General features: G+C 38.2%; 1 protein-coding gene across 1 annotated transcript in view; it reads left to right on the top strand.

The window, feature by feature from the left end:
• The first annotated feature begins 1,313 nt into the window (after positions 1-1,313).
• RB1 (RB transcriptional corepressor 1) overlaps positions 1,314-19,507 on the top strand; it is a 162,846-nt gene continuing 144,652 nt past the window's right edge. The window contains exons 1-2 of the mRNA XM_045869438.3: positions 1,314-1,738; positions 4,473-4,599. Coding sequence (XP_045725394.2) covers positions 1,569-1,738; positions 4,473-4,599 — 297 coding nt within the window. The 5' untranslated portion in view covers positions 1,314-1,568. The remainder of the gene's footprint in view (positions 1,739-4,472; positions 4,600-19,507) is intronic.

Below are 19,507 nucleotides of genomic sequence, written 5' to 3' on the forward strand. Positions count from 1 at the left end.
GGAGCTGGGGCTGGGTTTGGGCCCTACTTTCTGACAAACTTTTGGCCCCCAACAGATGGCTTCTGAACTTAGGCAAGACTGGCTGTTGAGTAGGCCAGTGACTGCCAACTCTTTTCACATCCTGACATATATATCATGGTATATTCAGAAAATGGTAATCCACTGTACAACTGGCTAAGATAAACCCAAGAGGTTTGCAACCCTGACTTGACTGAAGGCTCCTGCTGTCTCAACCCTGGTCAGCTCTTCCAAGGATGAGGGGGTTCACATAAGAACACAACTACATTTTATTCACAGTGCCTCAGTTGGGAAGTTCTGACAGAGCAATCCGCTGGGTCTGCCAAAGAGAGGAAAACATGTATTCATACTAGACAGTCTATTATTATAGTAAATATTACGAGAGAAGACACGTAGCTTCTAAACCAATGTTGGATGGTAGAAGCTCTTCCAGCAAGTTCTTCTCTGAGGTCTTTGTACCTTTGCGCATGCTCCTCTTTTCTTGGTGCATTTTTTTTTTTTAAAGATTTTATTTATTCATTTGACAGAGAGCACAAGCAAGGGGAGCTGCAGGCGGAGGGAGAAGCAGCCTTCCCGCTGAGCAGTGAGCACTACGGCCGGGGTGGGGGGCGGGTAATAGACCCCAGGACCCAGGATTAAGATAGTTAAAATGGCCAGCACAATCCCCGGTACATAGTAAGCCCTCCTTACATGTTAGCTGTGCCTGGCAAACTTCTATTGAGCTGCCACCGCTTCTCTGAAGATGTGCCTTAGACGTTTCGTTGGTGCCTCCCGTTTTGACACCGCTATTAAACCATTTATCACACTATAATTTGTTCTTTACCCACTCCCCCACTCCCCTTCTGTGAACAGTGACCCTAAAAGGCCAGTAATTGTTCTACACCTTATACCTCCCAGTGACCGTCAAAATTCACTTTCTGTTAGGTGCTCTACAAACGTTTGTTTTTGTTTTGGCCGATTCCGCCCAACGGATTGGGCGGGAGGAGCGTGCTGGAGAGGGAGGGCGCCGCCCACCGAGGGAGAGGGGCGTGACCGCCCAGGGTGCTCACGCTCGATATTCCCGGCGGGGCCTGAACTGCAGCCCCAGATCAGCCCACAGATAAAAATGGGGCCCAATCTCACCAGCCAGACCGTGCGGTGCCCCGTTACCGGCACGCAGGCCTGAAAAGGAGAGTTTGGAGCGGAGACACGTCCGGGCGGCGGCGGCTGCCTCACGGAGGGTGCCTTGGCCCAGGCCGGGGGTCCACGCCCAGCCCGCTCGACCTCGCGCCCCCGCCCGGCGCACCGCTCGGCACCCCGGTTCCCTCCCGATGCCGGCGGGCCCGGGAGCCTCGCGGACGTGACGCCGCGGGCGGAAGTGACGTTTTCCCGCGGTTGGACGCGGGGCTCGGTTGCCGGGCGGGGGAGGGCTCGTCCGGTTTTTCTCAGGGGACGTTCAAATTATTTTTGTAACGGGAGTCGGGAGAGGACGGGGCGTGCCCCGACGTGCGCGCGTCCTCCTTCCCCGGCTCTTCGCCACCATTCACTGGCTCCTGCCCTGGGGGGGAGTCATGCCGCCCAAAACCCCCCGGAGAGCAGCCGCCGCCGCCGCCGCCGCCGCCGCCGCCGCCGCCGCCGCCGCCGCCGCCGCCGCTGCCGCCGCCGAACCCCCGCCGCCGCCGCCCCCTCCTGAGGAGGACCCCGAGCAGGACAGCGGCCCCGAAGACCTGCCTCTGCCCAGGTGAGCGAGCAGAACCGCGGCGGCCGCCACGAGAGAAGGGCGCCCCGAGAGTGCGTCGGGGCGGGCGCCCCGGCGTCTAGGCGGGGGCGCGTCTCCGCGGGCGGCCGCCTCCGGGCGGGAGGAGGGTCCTCCCGTGTCCCCCACCACCGCGGAGCGCCTGGAGGAGGGTGACAGGGGTCTGGGTTCGGGAGCGAGGGGAGGGAAGCCGGGAAGGGTCTCGGCTCCAGCTTGACAGGTGTCGGGCGGGTGGGGCTCGGGTCCCTGAGCAAAGTGACAGGTGCCGCCTTCCCTCCTCTAGGCGGAAAGGCTTGCAGGCGGCGGGTGATTTAGAGGCCCCATCAAAGGCAAAAAAGAAAAAGGACTGACCAGTGTCTGCTGGAGAGTTTGTCTCCTGTTGAGATCTGAAGTATTTCGGTGGTCGTTTGACTTTCTGTTTTGGTGTTCTGCGATGCAACCGCTGAAAGTGTTTTCCTCTGGGCGTGCACTGCATCTGAAGCCCAGTCCTGGGAGAGGCCAACCAGGAAAGCCATCGGACGTGAAGTCCAGGGTCCTGCGTGTCAGTTGCCCCCAGGATACTCGGCTGAGGTGTTTTTGTGGCGCTCCCTTATATTCAGAGCCATCGGTAGTTACTGGAGGAACATAACTCTTGAGAGGAACTGGTGTATGGGAAAAAGTTTTGTAAGACGTTTAGTCTAAATGCTTAAAAGTGTCTCAACTTTTTCTTTTATTCCCGTCGCATAAAACTCTTGTATATTATTAATCTTAAGCATTTTTCATTATTTCTTTCATTTTGCCTTTGAGCCAGGAAACAACCTTGTGTGCTCTCATTTTTTTGGGGGGGGGTACAAAATTAGTGATGTTCTTGTGCTCACATGAAACTTTTTTTTCCCCCAAGTGGTATCTAACTTTAGGCGAGTCCATGATAATGAAGTCGAACATGACGGGGGGTATTTATTTCATTGCAACATTCCTATTTTTCTTGATTGTGATACTTTATAGTTAAGAAGCTAAGACTGAAAGAGTACGATTGCCGTTATTATTGTCAGTACTGGTTCTACCTTGAGACTACATATCGATTTCGGAGGAATGGGATTCCTTTCAGTCCCTCACCTCTTCCTCCCCTGTTCTAGCCCATTACCAAGTCCTATTCTTTCAACTTGCCAGGCACTAACAGAGTTCAGACAAATTGTAAAAAATTGGAATGGGCTTTTGGGATGGCCTGTGAAAGGCTATTAAAAATACATATGTTTAAATGGATTGTCTTATGTGAGTTAAAAATCACACTCACGAAGAAAAAAAGTCTAGGATGTTCTGGGAGAAGACCAATTTAATTTCTGATTAAGGTCTGATGTATCCAATACTTGAAATTTTTCATTTGGAAAAAGCAGTAAATCTACTCTAAAGAATTCCATGTTATCCAGTTATTATAGGGTAACCCAGAAATACTGAAATTATGGCCATCACCGGGGAAAAGAATGCCTTTCTTCCCCACCCCAACATTATGTTATATACTTTTAAATGATGGAACTATCAAAAAATCTCCTGTAAGTCAAAAGCATACATGATACACTCTACTCTTGCGTATCAATACCCACAAAAGGTTACTAGTATGGGCAGTTGAACTCTGTAGATTAGCTGCTTAGCAAGGGTAAAAACTAGTGACAGGCAATCCGAAGCCTAGCAACTTGCTTAGGGATGGATTCAGGGCCCACTCCACCTGCACTTTCAGTGACAGAGTCTGTTTCTGCCTTGACAGTTGAGATCTTCTTTCTGTTGCGTTATATCTGGCGTAAGTGGTGAAGTTGGAAGGAAAACCTTCACTAGGAACAGCACTTCACCTTCATTGTTGACATAATCAAAAGTTAATTATGTTTTGAAAGAGGGTTGGCAGTCTGGAATAGTGGTCAAAGGCATGGATTAAAAATTAAATTAAATTAAACTGTTGGGTTTCCCACTTACTGGCCATGACCTCGAGTGAGTACTTTAACTTCTCTGATTTGGTACTTATCTGTAAAACAAGGATAATAAGAATACTTATCTAATAGGCTGATGTGTGGATTCCACTGAAACTATGCACCTAAAGTGCTTTGTACAGACAGGACTAGAGTAAATACTCAAAAATTATTAAGTATTCCTCATATTATTATTATTAGGTGTGAGATAGACATTAAATGAATGAAAAGGAACTAGCCAACAAGAATTTATTGACTACCTATCTTGGGTAAGGAGGATCAAAGAGAAAAGGCTGAAATAAGCATAGCAGTAATTTATGTTAAGTTAATCGTCATGTAAGAAATGCTAGTAGGTGGAGATTATGTGAGACATTGATAAGTTGTAGACTGCATTTTAGCAAAGTCACTGATACTAAATTGAGTCGTAATGTTATATATGGGCTTTCTTCTTTGTGCTGTTATAGTCATCCCAATTTTCCTATACGGCTTTAGCTATCATACTTACTTTTACAAAACTGTTTTGCTTTTTGAACTGTATGTGATTTACCAGGCCAGCAAACATCTTTCACTGTGTTGTATTTTTGTTGGAAAGACTATGAAAAAGATAAACATGTTTAAATTCTACCTGTAATTTTTTTCAAAGATAAATAAGATTTTAAAGTATTTAGTGATGCTTTTTTTTCAGAACAGCGCTGTTATATGCAAACCATTGAAAGAAATGTTTACTTAATTAGTTTGATTTGTAAGTATATCCCTATTATATGTCTATTTTTATCTGGTAGGCTTGTGTTTGAAGAAACCGAAGAACCTGATTTTACTGCATTATGTCAGAAATTAAAGATACCAGATCATGTCAGAGAAAGAGCTTGGTTAACTTGGGAGAAAGTTTCGTCTGTGGATGGAGTATTGGTAAGGATTTCCTTAACATTTTTTGAAAAAAATTTCTCACTTTATTTTTTTTTAAAGAAAATTTTATTTGTTTATGTTAGAGGGAGAGAGAGAGAGCCTGAGCACAGGGAGGGGCAGAGCGGGAGGGAGACAGAGAATCTTTTTTTTTTTTTTAATTTTATTTTATTATGTTATGTTAGTCACCATACATTACATCATTAGTTTTTGATGTAGTGTTCCATGATTCATTGCTTGCGTATGACACCCAGTGCTCCATTTAATACGTGCCCTCCTTAATACCCATCACCGGGCTAACCCATTCCCCCCACCCCCCTCCCCTCTAAAACCCTGAGAAGGAGACAGAGAATCTTAAGCAGACTCTGCTGAGCACAGAGCCCAATGTAGGGCTCGATCTGAGGACCCTGAGATCATGACCTGAGCCAAAACCCAAGAGTTGGACGCTAAACCGACTGAGCCACCCAGGTGCCCCCAAAATTTTCTCATTTAAAAAATAATTTTGAATTACTCTAGATAATTTGGAAGATAGAAAAACATAAAGAAAAGAAAAGCGGGCGCCTGGGTGGCTCAGTTGGTTAAGCGACTGCCTTCGGCTCAGGTCATGATCCTGGAGTCCCTGGATGGAGTCCCGCATCGGGCTCCCTGCTCAGCGGGGGTCTGCTTCTCCCTCTGACCCTCTTCCCTCTCGTGCTCTCTGTCTCTCATTCTCTCTCTCTCAAATAAATAAATAAAATCTTTAAAAAAAAAAGAAAAGAAAAGAAAAGAAAAGCAAGTAATAATTTTGTTACACAGAGGTAAATAACATACATCTGATAGCATTAAAAATTTTAAAAAAATCTCCACAGGTAAACCCCTCCAAAGTATTTTAAAGCAAATCTTAGCTATCATATTTTATTCATACATACTTCACTCTGATACAAAGACTTTTTAAAAAACAAAGCCATACCTTGTTAATTTTTAGTATCTCATAATATGTAGTGTTCAGAATTCCTAACTGTTTCAGAATTAGTTTTGTTAGAATTTAGAATCTTTGATAGCACTTGATATATTTCTTTCCTTTTTTTCTTTGCATAAATATATGTGTGTATATGTAATATTACTACTACCAATAACACCAGCAAATAATTACTAGTGCTTTATATGTACTGGGGGAATATTATAAGCATTTAAAAAAATAACTCATTCAACAGTCCATTGAGATATGAAATAAAAAATCTTTATTTTACATGTAAAATGTAAAATCTTGATGTTTTAGAAGATACTGAAATAGAGTGAGGTTAAGTAACTCGATCAAGGTCCCTGGCTTGGTCATTTAAAACACAGATTTGGGATCATACATGTAATTATATATAGTTACATATAATAGTTTTGTATCTTGTTTTAAATTTTTTTTCTTTTTTTATGAGTATTTTATTATGTTGTTAAATATTTTTTTGGTATTTGATAATGTTTCCAATGGTACTATAATATTTTATACATGAGATATATTTTAATTTGCTAAAACTCTTACTATTATTGGACATTTTTTCCCCACAACTTTTTGGCACTGTAATATGATGTGATAAACATCTTTATTCATAAGAATAATGCCTGGCACAAGGTAAGTCCTTGATAGTTTGTTAAATAAATTAATGAATGAATCTGATTATTAGAATACATTTTTACAAGTTGAATTACTGAGTCAACAGCTGTGAACATTTATAAATCTTTTGGGAATTATTGTTAAATTACACTCCAGACAGACACTTTTAATGAATTTATTTTCTTTTTAGCATTGTATTATTGTACATGTCTGTTTGTTTTTACTGATCAGATTAACACAGCAAAATATGTTAATGTACATCCCATAAAAATGTTTAAAACCATTAAAAAAATTCTAGTATCTTAGTCCATTTGGACTATTTTAACAAAATACCACAGACTGGGTAGCTTATAAACAACAGAAGTTTATTTCTTACAGTTCAGGAGGCCGGGAAGTCCAAGATCATGGTGTTGGCAGATTCCTGTGTCTTTGTGAGGGCTCTCTTCCTCCTTCATAGATAGCACCTTGTCATTGGCTTTACAAGTCGGAAGGGGTGGGAGTTTTCTCAGGCTTCTTTTATAAGGACACTGGTCCCAATCATGAGGACAGAGCCCTCATGACCTAATCACTTCCTAAAGGCCACAACTCCTAATACCTTTACATTGGGGATTAGGCTTTAAGCATATGATTTTGGGGGACACAAGCATTCAGTGCATAACCTCTGGTAATAAAAAAGAGAAAATGAATCCAGTTTCAAAGACCTGAACATAATCTGGAACTCCTTACTAAAAAGGGAGGAATACTGAAGTATCTTGGATGAATGACTTTGGTATTATCTTCCCAAAGCATCTGTACTTCCACTGATTTCGGTACTTCATGTACAAAGCTTTTTTTGTGCATATGCAGTTACAGGGAGTCATAGCTCCTTCACCTCTTGCTCACAAATGCTAGGCTTTTAGTTTTCAGAAAGTTGGGAAGGAGCAGCAGATTATGGAGAGTATTGGGGAATATTGGTAGTTTCCAATTTATGAGTGGGTTATGTTCCCAATCTCTTTGTAAGTACAATATAGTAGTTAGGCTTCCAGGCTAGTTCACACAAAACTGTTTTTGTACTGAACTGTAACAGTAATAGTGTCTTCAGACTTGACTACAAGTATGAATAAATGTTACTACTTTCTTATTCTATGCTTTTATCCTGGCTTTGTCCTTACCTTCCATAGTAACTGGCACAGTTTAAATCTCCTTTCCTAATGGAGCTCATGATGGGACTAGGGGATGTGAAATCATCCTTGGTTGTGTGCTGGAGGAAGACAAGGAAGGAATTTCATGTTATCTTTGGGATATTGGGTACCTGTTTTTTGCAGGGGTGTATGACAGAGGAGGATGTGGTATTGTCCTATTATAATTACCAGATGTTTACCTAGAAATATTATTTTAAATGATAGTCAAGTTTTTGAGGGTTGGCCTGAGAATTTAACCTCTGATTATACAATCACTTCTAAGGGAGAATGTGACAGGGCTTGTGCAGAGAAGTGAATGTTATGACAAATGAACCCATTTCTGATGCAGCTATTCCATTCTAGCTATTCTTTTTTTTTTTTTTTTTTAAGATTTTTTATTTATTTATTTATTCATGAGAGAGAGAGAGAGAGAGAGAGAGAAGCAGGCTCCCAAGGAGCAGAGAGCCCGATGCGGGACTTGATCCCAGGACCCTGGGATCATGACCTGAGCTGAAGGCAGACGCTTAACCATCTGAGCCACCCAGGCGCCCCATTCTAGCTATTCTTGATAACAGTTGGCTATCTTCTTTTAAACAAGAAGAAAAATGTAGTAACTAAGGGAACTCTTTTTGGCAACTGAAAGTAGTTGATGTTTTTTGGAATAGAGGGTGGGTTAAGAGCAAGGATTTGTCATCAGACAGACTGACTGAAGTCTCAGTTCTACCATTTACTAGCTCCATGATCTTAAACAAGTTACCTAAAATCTCCAAGCCTCACTTTTGTTATTTGTAAAAATGACTAAAATAATTTCTGGATCTTGGAGTTAATAGTGTGGATTCAATAACTTCATGCACATAAAGCACTTATTAGTGTAAATGAATGCCTGTATTAGATCATACAACCAGAATAATTTGACTTAAGAACTACCCTGGAAAATTTTATATTAATATAATTTTTTAGGAGAAGTTAAGAATCAGTTAAAATCCTTGAATTTTTAAAAGTTATTTAAATTTCAGTTAGTTAATATACAGTGTAATGTTAGTTTCAGATGTACAGTATAGTGATTCAGTACTTCCATACAACACCAGGTGCTCATCACAGCAAGTACCTTCCTTAATCCCCATCACCTATATCACCCATTCCCCACCCACCTCCCATCTGGTAACCATCAGTTTGTTCTCTGTAGTTAAGAGTCTGTTTCTTGGTTTGCCCCTCTCTCTTTTTCCCCTTATGATCATTTGTTTTGTTTCTTAAATTCCACAGTGAGTGAAATTACATGGTATTTGTCTTTCTCAGACTGACTCATTTTGCTTAGCATAATATTCTCTAGCTGCATTATGTCATTGCAGATGGCAAGATTTCGTTCTTTTTTATGGTGGGAATAATATTCTATTGTATAAATTCCACATCTTCTTTATCTGCTTATCAGTCACTGGACACTTGGGCTATTTCCATAATTTGGCTATTATAGATAATGCTGCTATAAACATTGGGGTATCCCTTTGAATTAGTATTTTTGTATTCTTTGGGTAAATACCTACTAGTGCAATTACTGGATCATAGGGCAGTTCTATTTTTAACTTTTTGAGGCACCTCCATACTGTTATCCAGAGTGGCTACACCAGTTTGTATTCCCACAAACAGTGCAAGAGGGTTCCCTTTTCTCTACATGCTCGCCAATGCCTGTTATTTCTTGTGTTGTTGATTTTAGCCATTTTAACGGATGTGAGGTGATATCTCATTGTAGGTTTAATGTGTATTTCCTTGATGATGAGTGATTAAGCATCCTGTCATGTATCTGTTGGCCATCTGTATGTCTTCTTTGGAAAAATGTCTGTTCATGTCTTCTGCCCATTTTTAATTGGGTTATTAATTTTGGCGGGTGTTTTATAAGTTCTTCATATATTTTGGATACTGACCCTTTATCTGATATGTCATTTGCAAATAACTTCTCCCATTCCATAGGTTGCCTTTTAGTTTTGTTGTTTCCTTTGCTGTGCAGAAGCTTTTTATTTTGATCAAGTCCTGATAGTTTATTTTTGCTTTTGTTTCCCTTGCCTCAGGAGACATATCTAGAAAGAAGTTGCTATGGCCAGTATCAGACGTTACTGTCTGCATTCTATTCTAGGATTTTTATGGTTTCAGGTCTCACATTTAGGTGTCTAATCCATTTTCAGTTGATTTTTGTGTTTGGTGTAGGAAAGTGGTCCAGTTTCATCTTTGGCATGTTGCTGTCCAGTTTTCCCAAGACCCATTTGTTGAAGAGCCTTTTTTCCCATTGGATATTATTTCCTGCTTTGTTGAAGATTAACTGACTATATAGTTGTGGGTTCATTTCTGTGTTTTCTGTTCCATTGATCTTTGTGTCTGTTTTTGTGCTGGTACCATAGTGTTTTGATCACTACAGCTTTGTAATATCACTTGAAATCTGGAATTGTGATGCCTCCAGCTTTGTTTTTTAAGATGGAATCAAAACCATATGATTATTTCAATAGATTAAAAAAACCCATTTTACAAAGTACAATTATCCATTCATGATAAAAATCCTGAACAAAGTAGGGTTAGAAGGAACATAACCTCAACATAATCAAGGCATATAAGAAAAACCCACAGCTAATATCATCCTCAATGGGGAAAAACAGAGCTTTTTCTCTACAGTTAGGAACAAGACAGGGATGTCCTCTCTCACCACTGTCACTACTGGAAGTCCTAGCCACAGCTATCAGACAACAGAAGGAAATAAGAGACATCCAAATCAGGAAAGAAGGAGTAAAACTTTGACTATTCGCAGATGACATGGTACTCTATATAGAAAACCTAAAAGACTGCTAGAACTAATGTATGAATTCAGTAAAGTCTCAAGATTCAAAATCAACATACAGAAATCTGTTGCATTTCTATACACCAATAATGAAACAGCAGAAAGAGAAATTAAGGAACTGGTTCCATTTACAATTGCACCAAAAACAATACCTCGGAATAAACCTAACCAAAGAGGTGAAAGACCTGTATTCTGAAAACTATAAAACACTGATGAGAGAATTTGAAGATGACCCCAAGAAATGGAAAGACATTCCATTCTTATGGATTGGAAGAACAAATATTGTTAAAATGTCTTTACTACTCAAAGCAATCTATACATTTAATGCAATTCCTATCAAAATACCAACAGCATTTTTCACAGAGCTTAGAACAAACAATCCTTAAATTTGTATGCAACCACAAAAGGCCCCAAATAGCCAAAGCAACCTTGAAAATAGTTGAATTTATAAATGTATGTGTAGTGATTCTGATGTGGTACTTTTTCTAAAATTTAAGGAAAGGTTTGTGGTATTTTGTCTAGAAAAGTGTTTTTCCCTTTTCGCATAAATGTTTAATAAGCGTGTAATATGTAATTGCTGTCATTATATTAGATTGTGTTCATACTGCATATAGCATATAAATAAGGGACTTTTCATTAAGAAATTGGCCAGGAGTGCTGTTCATGTTGTGACTTACAGTGAATCAGTTGTTAGAATTTTGATTTTCTTTCTGCATCTTAAATGACTGCATGGGTGAATGGAAAAGGCCTTGGACCTGGAGGCAGGACACTTTTGATTATAGTAGTTGCATTTTAGCTATAGGATTTTAGGTAAATTGGTGAATTCTCCAAGTCTCAGTTTGCTTATCTATAAAGCAGAAATGACATCTGAATGTCAACCTCTTAGGGTTTTGTGTGTGTATATATATTCAAGAGCTTTGAAATATATTGCCCTTGATAGAGGCATTTGTTTTTGTGATATGGGTCATTATGTGTAGGAAGATAGTTGAAAGGAATAGTTTGGAATTGGAGTAATACTAGGTATTCCATGTAAGTTACATAGTACCACAGTCGTATGAAACCTCTTCATGCAGAGCTGAAGTCCTTCTTTTGCAAATAATTTCTCCTTTGCAAAAGGTTCTTTTTTTTAATAACCTTAAAAAAAAAACCCAGAATATTTTATTTATTTATTTATTTATTTATTTATTTATTTATTTATTTATTTATTTTTGAGAGAGAGTGTGTGCACATGCATTGGGGTGGGGGGCAAGGGAAGAGGAAGAGAGAGAATCTTAAGCAGGCTCCATGCTCAGTGCAGAGCCTGCTGCTGGGCTCGATCTCATGACCCTGACGTCATGACCTGAGCTAAAATCAAGAGTTGGACGTTTAACTGACTGAGCCACCCAGGCGCCCCCAATGACAGTTTTTTATTATCAAATATCCAGTGTTCAAAATTTTTCAATTTCATAATATTTTTTCACATGTTGTAATCAGGATTCAAATAAGGTTCATATATTGTAATTGGTTGACTTGTGTCTTAAATCTCTTAATCTATAGATTTTACCTTCTACTTCTGTCCCCCATCCCTTTCTTTTCTTAAAATTTATTTGTTGAAGAAACTGGATGGTTTATTCTGTAGAATTTCCTACAGTGTGTATTTTGCAGGTTGCATCCTTCATTGTTTAACATATTTGTCCAATTCTCTGTATTTTCTGGAAATACAGAGGTGGTACAGTTCAGAGATATTTTTGTGACTGCCCATTGGGAGGCAAACATCTTGTTATGTCTCTTTTTTTGTTATAAGCGATTACTGTTGACCATTGACTGAATCCATGGGGGTTGCTAAATGGTAATCTGATAACTTTATCATTCCTCTTTCAATTATTAGTTGTAATAATTGAGAGAAACTTTTCTTCATTAACTGTTCTTTTTTTTTTTTTTTTTAAAGATTTATTTATTTATTTTTTTGACAGAGAGAGACACAGCGAGAGGGAATACAAGCAGGGGGAGTGGGAGAGGGAGAAGCAGGCTTCCTGAGGAGCATGGAGCCCGATGCGGGGCTTGATCCCAGGACCCCGGGATCACGACCCGAGCCGAAGGCAGACGCTCAACGACTGAGCCACCCAGGCGCCCCTCATTAACTGTTCTTATTCTAAAGTATAGTTCATTCAGGAAAGGAAGGATAAGTACTTTATGCTTTGCTTTTATTGACTAGTTTTTAAACTAACACATTTGTTCCGTAAGATTCTCCAAAGATGACCAATGATTGTAATCATCTTTCCAAATATTATGTTGACAGTATCAGTAGACCAGGTTGGCTATACATAGATATTTAATAAGATCTTTATTCAATAATAATATGACATATTTTATAATTTCAAGAATGTTATCTAAGTGGGATCGTACAGTATTTAACCTTTGGGATTGGCTTTTTTCACTTGGAGTAATTCCCTGAAGAGTCATTGAAATTGTATATCAATATATTAGTTTGTTAGGGCTGCCGTAACAAAATACTACAGACTGGGTGGCTTAAACAACAGAAATAAATTTTGTCATATTTCTGGAGACTAGAAGTCCAAGTTGAGATGTCAGCAGGTTGTTTCTTCTGGGACTTCTCTGTTTGGCTTGCAGATTGCCACCTTCTCCTTGCGCTCTGGAATGCTTTTCCTATGTGCACACATCCTTGGTGTGGTTTTTTTTTTTTTTAATTTTTTTTTTTTTTAAAGATTTTATTTATTTATTTGAGACAGAGAGAACGAGAGACAGAGAGCATGAGAGGGGGGAGGGTCAGAGGGAGAAGCAGACTCCCTGCCGAGCAGGGAGCCCGACGCGGGACTCGATCCCGGGACTCCGGGGTCATGACCTGAGCCGAAGGCAGTCGCTCAACCAACTGAGCCACCCAGGCGCCCCTCCTTGGTGTGTTTTTTGTGTCCAAATTTCCTGTTCTTATAAGGACATTAATCAGATTGGATTAGGGCTCACCAAATATCCTCACTTTATTGTACCTCTGTGAGGCCCTATCTTCAAAAACAGTCACATTTTTGGATACTTAGAGTTAGGACTTCAGCATATGAGTTTTCAGGAGTTGGGGAGGGGGCACAAGTCAGCCCATTGCAATTTTTTGTTGTTGTTGTTCAGTAGTATTCTATGGCATGACTGGACCGCAGTTTGTTTAACCATTCACTCATTGAAAGATGTCTGCCTCATTTGTATGTTTTAGCTGTTATGAATACAGCTGCTGTGAACATTTGTGTATAGGTTTTTGTGTAGATATCAGTTTTCATTTTTCTGGGGGAGTGCAATTGCTGGTCATATGGTATGGTCATATGTGTTTAATTTTTTAAGAGCTGCGAAACTTTGTTCCAGCTGTACCATTTTATATTCCTACCATCAATATATGGGTGATTCAGTTTCCTTGCGTCTTTGCCAACATTTGGTGGTGGTACTATTTTTTTAAATTAGCCATTCTTCTTGGTATGTAGTGATATCTCATTGGGGTTTGAATTCACAGTTTTCTGATGGTTAGTGATACAGAATATTTTTTAAAATAGACTTTTCTTTTTAGAATAGTTTTAGGTTCACAGCAAAATTGAGCAGAAGGTACAGAGAGTTCCTATATACCCTCTGCCCCCACAGGATTAACCTTTTCCGTTTTCAAGATTGCCACAAGAGTGCTACATTTGTTACAGTTGATGAACCTACTCTGACACATCATTATCCCCCGAAGTCCATAGTTGCTGAAGGTCTTCTAAATGTGCTTATTTGCCATTGTTTATCATCATCAGTGTATTGTTTTTAATGTTTTTTGCCCATTTTGAGTTTCCATAGGCTTTCTATGTACACAATTATGTTATGTGTGAATAATGACAGCTTTATTTCTTCCTTTATAACCTTTTGCTTTTTTTCCCTTGCCTGTTGCACTGGCTAAAATTTCAATACAGTGTTGAATAGAAGTGGTAAGAATTCCTACTCTTAGGGAGAAATCATTTTGTCTTTTACCATTAAGTGTAATGTTAAGAGTAGGTTTTTCTTAGATGTCCTTTTTCAATTTAAGGAATTTTCCTTCTATTCCCAGTTTGCAGAGATTTTTTTTTTTATTGTATCAAATAAATGTTGGATTTTATGAAATGCTTTTTCTGCATCTATTGTGATGATCATATTTTTCCTTTTTTAGACTGTTGATGTGATGAATAATATTGACTGTTAAAGCAGTTTTCCATTCCTGGATAAATTCCACTTGATCATGATACAGTATCCCTTTCATATATTGTTGGATTTGATTTGTTAAACTTTTGTTAAGAATTTTTGCATATATATTCATGAGGGATATTGGGTCTTTAGTTTTCTCTTTTTGGTTACGGGTTTTTTTTTAGTGTTTTTTTTTTCCTTCAATTTTTGTTAGATTTTGTGACAGAATAATGCTGGCCTTATAGAATGAGTTGGGAAATATTTTGTTCTCTAATTTTTTTGTAGAGTTTGTGTAAAATTGGTATCATTTCTTTGTTAAATGTTTGGTAAAGCCATCTGGGCCTCGAGGGTTTTTTTTTGTGTGGTAAAGTTTTTAACTACAATTTCAATTTCTTTAATAGATATGGGAAATTCAGTTTTCTTACTTTTTTTTTAAAAAGATTTTATTTATTTGCCAGAGAGAGAGAGCGTGGGCATGTGCACAAGCAGGGGGGAGCAGCAGAGGGAGAAATGGGCTCCCTGCTGAGCAGGAGCCCCTGATGCAGGGCTCCTGGGATCATGACCTGAGCTTAACAGACTGAGCCACCCAGGCGTCCTTTTTTTTTTCTTTGGTTTTCTTACTTCTTTGGCGAGCTTGGGCAGTGTGTGTTTTTCAAGGAATGGGTCAGTCTAACTTGTTGAATTGGTGTAAAATTGTTTATAATATTCTTTTATTATTGTACTTTATTATACCTTAATATTACTTTAGTAAACTTCACTATTGTATCTTACATGGTATGTATCATATATTATTAATATAATGCATGATGAAATGATCTCCTTATCCCTCATGTTTTTTGCTCTGAAATCTTTTTCTAATATTAATATAGACACTAAGCTTTCTTTTGATAAATATTTTGTATCATATACCTTTTAAAAAAAATCCTTTTACTTTTAACCTCTTTGTATCTTTATTCCGTTGACCCTTGCACAACATGGGTTTGAAGTGGGTGGGTCCACTATACATGGATTTTTTTTTTAAAGATTTTATTTATTCATTTGAGAGAGAGAGATCACGAGAGCGGGTTGATGGGCAGAGGGAGAAGCAGACCCACGCTGAGCAGGGAGCCCAATGCAGGACTCGATCCCGACCCCAGGACCACGACCCAAGCCAAAGGCTGATGCCTAACAGACTGAGCCACTCAGGCACCCGGATTTTTTTTTCAGTAAATATAGTACAGTACTGTAAATGTATTTTCTCTTCATTATGATTTTCTAAGTAACATTTTCTTTTATCTAGCTAACTTTATTGTAAGAATACAGTATATAATACATGTAACATACAAAATCTATGTTAATCAACCGTGCATATTATCGGTAAGGCTTCTGGTCAACAGTAGGCTATTAGTTAAGTTTTAGGGGAATCAAAATTATACATGGGTTTTCTTTAGTTTGTCCTTCCTTCCTTTCTTTTTTTCTTTTCTTTCTTTTCTTCTTGAGAGAGATATGGGGGCAGGGAGAGAAGGGAGGGAGAGAGAGAATTTTAAGCAGTCTCCAAGCCCAGCATGGAGCCCAATGTGGGGCTCCAACTCACAACCCTGAGATAAATGACCTGAGCTGAAATCAAGAGTTGGATGCTTAACTGACTGAGCCACCTAGGTGCCCCACAAAGATTTTCAATTTCACAGGGGTCAGCAGCCCTAACAACCATGTTGTTCAAGGGTCAACTGTATTTAAAGTGGGTTTCTTATAGGCAACATATAGTTGGGTCAGTCTTTGCCTCTTAATTAGGGTTTTTAGACTATTGACATTTAATGTGATTTTTGAAATGGTGGGCTTGAATCTACCACCTTGCTATTTGTTTCCACTTGCCTCATCTTTTCTTTGTTGCTTTTCCCTCTTTTTATGCCTTTGTTTGGATTGACTATTTTTTTATGATTCCTTTTTTGTCATTTGTTGGCTTGTAAGCTATAACTTTTATGTTATTTTAGTCATTCTTTCAGGGTTTATAGCATATATTTGAAACTTTTCACAGTCTGTTTTCAAATGATATTATATTACTGAATGTACAATATAAAAACTATGTCAGTATACTTTCATTTCTTCCCTCATGGCTTTTATCCTATTGTCATACATTTTACTTGTACATGTGATAGAAACCCCATAGTATAGTGTTATTATTTTTGCTTTAAACAATTATTTTTTAAAGAAATCTAAATAATAATTTAAAAAAGTCTTTTTATTAGCCATGTAGCTATCATTTCCAGTGTTCTTCATTCTTTTATAAAGGTCTAGATTTCCATCTGGCATCACTTTCCTTCCTTGAAGGAAACATTTCCTTAACATTTTCTACAGTGCAGGTCTGATAATGAGTTCTGTCAGCATTCACACATCTGAAAGTCTTTATTTTGCCTTAGTTTTTTTTTTTTTAAGATTTTATTTATTTATTTGAGAGAGAACGAGCGCACAAGCTGGGGGAGAAGTAGAGGGAGAAGCAGACTCCCCACTGAGCAGAGAGCCCGATGTGGGGCTCAATCCCAGGATTCTCAGATCATGACCTGAGCTGAAGGCAGCCACCCAGCTGACTGAGCCACCCAGGTGCCCCTTGCCTTAGTTTTTAAAAGATATTTTCATGGTTAAAAGATTGTAGCTTGGGGGAAACCTGGGTGGCTGAATCGGTTAAGCAACTGCCTTTGGCTCAGCTCATGGTCCTGGAGTTTTGGGATTGAGCCCTGAGTCAGGCTCCCTGCTCAGTGGGGAGTCTGCTTCTTCCTCTCTCTCTCTGCTTTTCCCCCTGCTTGTGTTCGCTCTCTCTCTCTCTCACTCTCTCTCTCAAATAAATAAAGAAAAAAATTTTAAAAAACTGTAGCTTGGCTTTTTTCCCCCAAGTCCCATTATGTTCTAGCTTGCATTGTTTCCAAAGATAAGTCTGCTACCATCCAAATCTTTGTTTCTCTGTATGTAAAATGGTGTATTTTATGATCTTCTCCTTCTCCCTAGTGAATATTTAATGCTAGACAAGTTGTTTGTTTATTTTTAGAGAGAGAAAGAGCATTCCCTTTTCTTCCTCTTGCATTAAGTGTTTTTATCAGATGATTTTGGATTTTGTCAAATGATTTTCTGTGCTTATTAATATAATGATGTGTTTTTTTCCCTCTCTTATTGGTATTACTTTAATTGATTTTCAGATCTTAAACCAGCATTGCATTTCTAGGATAAGTCCTACTTGATCATGGTGTATAATCTTTTTTATATGTTTGTGAATTTGGTTTGATAGTATTTTGTTGAGGATTTTTGGCATATACTCATAGGAGATTTTATCTCTGTTTTCTTTCCTTATGATGTCTTTGTCTGATTTCAGTATCAGGATAATACTGGCTTCTCACAGAGTGAGTTGGGAAATCTTCCCTCCTAAGCGGTTTTTATGGAGGAGTTTGATGAATTGTTACTAATTTCTCTTTAAATGTTTCGTAGAATTCACCAGTGAAGCCATCTAGGCCTGGACTTTTCTGTCTGGGAAGTTCTAAAATTACTATTCAATCTCTTGCTATAGGTTTATTCACATTGTTTCTTTTTGAGTCAGTTTTGGTAGTTTGTTTCTCTTAAGGAATTTGTCCATTTCATCTGTTATAAGCATTCATGTTATAATTCTTTTTATTTCTGTAAGGTTGGTCTTTATGTCCTTACTTCATTCTTAATTTTAACTGATTTAAGCCTTCTTTTGTCTTGGTCAGTCAAACTAAAAGTTTCTCTATTTTGGTGATCTCTTAAAAAAAAACAAACAGTTTTTGGTTTCATTGATTTTCTTCACTTTTCTATTCTCTTTCCTAAACTGTTTCTTTCCTATTTTTTCCACCATTTAATGCTTTATATTTAATATGTATATCAGATAACATTATTAAAGTTAATTGTGAACTTTCATCATGAAATAGATAGGTCTAGTATATAATTATATATAGTGTAATTATTATAATAGTAAATAATTGGGCTGCCTGTTTTTAAATTGCTTTTCCTTCATGAAAGTTTTTACTGTTGGCCAATATTGTTTACTGCAGTGTGTTTTCTTCTTCCTAAGGACCCACGCAAGGAATTTAACCTTCATCTCTGAGTGAAGAGCAGCTAGGCTTCTTCTGAGAACTAATTTACTTAATTTTGTGGTCACTGTGAATCTTCTAATTGATTATTTACTATTTTGGATGCTAACATCCAAGGCATTATAGCGTGCAGTTTTCCAGATACTAACATTTTTCCTGTTATTTTTTTATCATCACTTTTATATTTTGCTTTCAAAGTTCCAGAGAAAAAAATATATATTCAAAACTCAAATATACTTCTTTTTAAGAAATCATATTTTATAGTAATAAAAATGAATATCCATTCTTTCTATTTCTACCTCTGTAGAAATAACCATTGATAAGTTTTCATTCATTCTCTACCTCCAATCCTTCCTCCTTCCACCTCACCACATAGATATAAAGATTTTTGTCTTACCTAATTGAGGTCTTATGAATTGTTTTAAAAGTGTAAATAAATAATTACTATTTATTATTATTGGAGTAGGCAATAGATTCACATGGTTCAATATTCAAGAGAAATAAAAATTAAACAGTGAAGTTTCTCTCATTCCTATCCCGCAGACACATACTTTTTCCCTCCAGAAGCAACTAATAGAAGTTTCTAGTTTTTGCATTGTTCTGCACCTTGCTTTTTTCATGTAGCAATGTATCTTGAAGAGCACCTCACCCTCTGTGTTTAGCTTGATACTTTTAGTGGATGTATTTTCCATTGTATGGACATATAATTTACATATGTACTCCCCTGTGATAAAGATTTGGTTTATTTTTGAATATTCGATACTACAAACCACTGCAGTGAATATCTTTATAGCCACATTTAATGCACAAGTAAGAAGACTTCTGTAGTATAGATTCCTAGAAGTCTAACCACTGGGTCAAAATTTAATAGATTATGTCTTTGTTCATAGAATGAAAGTCTTTGCTCAGATCTCACTTTTCCAGTGAGATCTACCACCCTGTTTAATACTGTAATCTGCCCTTATTCTCCCTCAAATTCTCTATCAACTTTATTCTGCTATTTTTATAACATAGTATATAGTTTACTTATTTATACTTATTTTTGTTTATTGTCTTTCTCCTCCCCCTAAAGTGTCAGCTTCAGGAAAGAGGAATGCTTATTTTGTTT

Source organism: Mirounga angustirostris, unplaced genomic scaffold (assembly GCF_029215605.1).
Source record: "Mirounga angustirostris isolate CCGP_5_RB_7025 unplaced genomic scaffold, mMirAng1.0.hap1 SCAF_3, whole genome shotgun sequence".
Lineage (NCBI taxonomy): Eukaryota > Metazoa > Chordata > Mammalia > Carnivora > Phocidae > Mirounga > Mirounga angustirostris.